The sequence below is a fragment of the Sinocyclocheilus rhinocerous genome, unplaced genomic scaffold, assembly GCF_001515625.1.
Source record: "Sinocyclocheilus rhinocerous isolate Xijiao unplaced genomic scaffold, SAMN03320098_v1.1 scaffold270, whole genome shotgun sequence".
Taxonomy (NCBI): Eukaryota; Metazoa; Chordata; class Actinopteri; order Cypriniformes; family Cyprinidae; genus Sinocyclocheilus; species Sinocyclocheilus rhinocerous.
This window is the reverse complement of record NW_015653456.1, coordinates 298,181-302,081: the sequence shown is the minus strand read 5'-3', so window position 1 is coordinate 302,081 and position 3,901 is coordinate 298,181. Positions and strand designations below refer to the sequence as shown.

General features: G+C 35.5%; 1 protein-coding gene across 1 annotated transcript in view; it reads right to left on the bottom strand.

The window, feature by feature from the left end:
• Nucleotides 1–3,901, bottom strand: part of lama4 (laminin, alpha 4) — a 57,176-nt gene that overhangs the window by 22,377 nt on the left and 30,898 nt on the right. The window contains exons 22-24 of the mRNA XM_016521866.1: nucleotides 3,050–3,195; nucleotides 2,193–2,355; nucleotides 1,072–1,205 (exon numbers count right to left, since the gene is read on the bottom strand). Coding sequence (XP_016377352.1) covers nucleotides 1,072–1,205; nucleotides 2,193–2,355; nucleotides 3,050–3,195 — 443 coding nt within the window. The remainder of the gene's footprint in view (nucleotides 1–1,071; nucleotides 1,206–2,192; nucleotides 2,356–3,049; nucleotides 3,196–3,901) is intronic.

Below are 3,901 nucleotides of genomic sequence, written 5' to 3'. Positions count from 1 at the left end.
AGGCATGATGAAATGAAAATGAGACCAATCGGACCATTCACCGCAGATTAGCGTCACGCAAAGGAGGGGTTTGGAAAAATTAATCGTTGAACGCGAATCGTTTGGGAGTCCTTGAGCAAGTAAGGTAAAAAATAAATGCATATTATAAGACAATGAAAGTGTTTTTTGACCTTGCATGAATGTCAACCTGTTATTGGGGACTCCCAAAACCAAAATATGAACCTTTCATTACCCATAATAGGGGCACTTTAAGAGACCACAAACATCACTATCTTGCTTTGATGTAACATTATTTAAACATAAAAAGACTAAAATATATCAATAAAACATTAAATGGCAAACCAAAACCCATAAAGGGAATAAGGGAATACTGATTGAGCTAGATGAACTATTAACACATAAGGCCGTATGAAACTGTTTGGCCCCAGCTTTAGGCAGTGGTCACCTACAATACATAGTGTTTACGGTTTAAAGAATGGAGGGATATAAGGAAAGGTCGCTGTACACAAAGCAGCACTGCGCTCACAAACGCTGCTTTATCAGGCATCACAGGCAAGATGAAATGAAAATGAGACCAATCGGACCAATCACCGCAGATTAGCGTCACGCAAAGGAGGGGTTTGGAAAAATTAATCGTTGAACGCGAATCGTTTGGGAGTCCTTGAGCAAGTAAGGTAAAAAATAAATGCATATTATAAGACAATGAAAGTGTTTTTTGACCTTGCATGAATGTCAACCTGTTATTGGGGACTCCCAAAACCAAAATATGAACCTTTCATTACCCATAATAGGGGCACTTTAAGAGACCACAAACATCACTATCTTGCTTTGATGTAACATTATTTAAACATAAAAAGACTAAAATATATCAATAAAACATTATTGATATATATTTGGTTTTGGCAAACCAAAACCCATAAAGGGAATAAGGGAATACTGATTGAGCTAGATGAACTATTAACACATAAGGCCGTATGAAACTGTTTGGCCCCAGCTTTAGGCAGTGGTCACCTACAATACATAGTGTTTACGGTTTAAAGAATGGAGGGATATAAGGAAAGGTTTCTTTACCTGGGACAAGGCATCGATTCCACAACATTCATTTTGTGAAGTTGCTTAAAGTTGTACAAACTGATGACATCACTATTCAAAGTCTCTAATTCAATGCAACCAACAAAAGGAGCCAAAATCAAAGCTGGAGGAAGCTGGAACAACATGATGGACATTTATTCATATGAATTTGTTACCAAAAAAAAATAAATTATTAATTACCCTTTAACTGGGTTAAACTTTGTTTCGATAATCCACTCTCATTAGAGTATTCATAGATTTTTACGTTGGGTTAGGGTTAGAGTTATCGGAAAAAGTTGAAATGTACTTGCTAAGTATAAAGTGCTAACAGATATTAAGTCTACTAAAACTCTAATGACTTGTAATTGACATAGTTGCAAAGTTACTTAAAGTTTAGTAGAATGTCTAAAGTGGACTATCAAAATAAAGTGTTAAGACCCTGATATACTTCAAGCGAAATCTTAAAAAGAACTGGTGTGACTTCATTTTGAAAAAAAAACAAAAAAAAATCAGGTCAAAACGAAGTTTGTTTGGAGTTTGTTTTGGGAGTTTGAAACTGCTTGCCAAAGCAAATCTCTAGAAAATTTCATTTTGGCTGGTAAACACCTTCACACTACCATTGTACTCCACCTTCTTTGATGAGAAATTTTTCACTGGTTCATTTCCTCTGATCAGTCTTTTGAAAAAAGTTTTTAAGAAAACACTAGAGAGCTACTTTATAGTAGAAATTGAAGTGTTTAATACTATAAAGTCGCTTGTGCAAACTATCGCATAAAGTGTTATGTAAATAAACATAACGTTACTTTACTTGACTGAAGTGCAGAAGTGCAGAGCTCGTGCAACAAATCCACATCATTACGATCAGATGCTTTCTTAACTGCTATTTTCTCACCACGTTGTTATTGAGAGAAGAAGCACAGCACATATTTACATATTCATCTAAACACCACTCTGAGCAGTGTGGAAAGCATTGGGATGTTCACTAAGAGTAGACCGCTGCAAAGGCATTTCAAACTTCTTTTTACCCCTAAACAAAGAATGAAAAAGAACTTCACTGTGAGTATATCAGAGCCTTCACCCCTATTTGAGACATTGTCCTTAGAAAAAATAGATTTTTGCACCTTTACATCAGGAGGCACTCCACCCACGATAAAAACATTGTCTTTAGGATCAAGATCAAACAAGGAGTCTGTCCCATCTGCCTCTCCTTTCTGGATAAACTTCTGCTCTGCGGTGGTGTCTTGACTTGGAACCGTCAGGAACAGTTTACCATGCCGACCCAACCTACCAAAAAGAAGGGTAAATCCAGTGATTATAGACTAAGTACTATATACAAATATCTGCATGCATGGTCTTCCCTTGGCAAAACATCTGACATGCATTTGATGTAAAAGCATCATACACAAATTCACTTTCCTTGGGCTATACATTCACACAAAATTTTAGGATTGAGAACTTTATTAACTAACAAGTATGACTCTTGAATTGTCCTGTTCAGAAAAACTAATTGTAACAAATTAGAGTTTTTCTTTTTTTCTATTTTCTTTTTTTTTCCAGTATGCAAACTAGTGACTAAAGATAATCTAAAAGATGGAAACCTTCCTAACAAGTCTTATTACAACAGCCGCAAAATTATTTAATAAACGGGTTTAATTATGGACCATGTTCATTGGTGAAATCTTGAATGACGGTCATGTTTTAATTTTAAATGTAGTTTTAATTTTGGTGGAGCACAAAATGGGATGTATTTAAAAAAAAAAAAAAAAGAAAACCGCAACAGGCTCTATAAACTTCAGATGAAACAGTGCTGAAAATTTGTTCTGTAATTGTATTTATACACTCAAAAAAATGCTGGGTTATATTTAACCCAGCATTTTTTAGAGTGTACTGACCCCCATATTTGGCTGCTGTACTTTGTGAACTGTGTTTCTTAAGAAAAACATTATGCGTGATCATATAATGAAAGCAGTTGCTCTACCTCTCCACTTTAACAAGATTGAAGACAGGCGGCCAGGAGCTCACTGGCTTTGAACTGAGAGGAATCTCTACAACCTCTCCTCCCAGATTATACACATACACCAGATTATCATTCTTTATGGCCAGTCCCATGTAGTCCTTACGTCCCTACACACAGAGAGAAGTGGAATCGACATTAAACAGGACAATGCATAAATAAATAATGAAAAATTATAGCCTTTTTTATAAATTCATCACATTTATGATGCAGATGGCCTGTGGTTTACACTGCAAAGGGGGAGGGGGGTGGAATAGAACGTGAGTTTGGGCCAACAACTGAGTGAAATGAGAAAACACACTAATTAAGGAAGGAGTTCACTAAATGTCATTTGTTCCAGCTGCCAGTGTCATTTATTTGCACATGCTGTCTACATTGCTTTAGCTAGTGGGACTATGCAAATCAGATAACAGTGGAAATTTCTCATTTTGCTGCCAGTTTCTAAATGCTAGGTTGTAGAAAATACAGCAGACTACAACAATCTGGAATACTTTAATGGAGTGTACAGAATCACATCACCATTGCAATGCAGACACCTGCAATAACTCATATTTCTTTTATACAGCAGTAAAATAAACGAGAAATGAAGTAAATAATATTTCTAGACATGGTATTGCATGTTAGTTTTGTTTATTTTTGCTCTGCCAATGAAAATATGTGACCCTGGACCACAAAACCAGTCTTAAGTCACTGGGGTATATTTGTAGCAATAGTCAAAAATATACTGTATGGGTGAAAATTATAGATTTTTCTTTTATGCCAAAAATCATTAGCATATTAAGTAAAGATCATGTTCCATGAAGATATTTTGTAAAT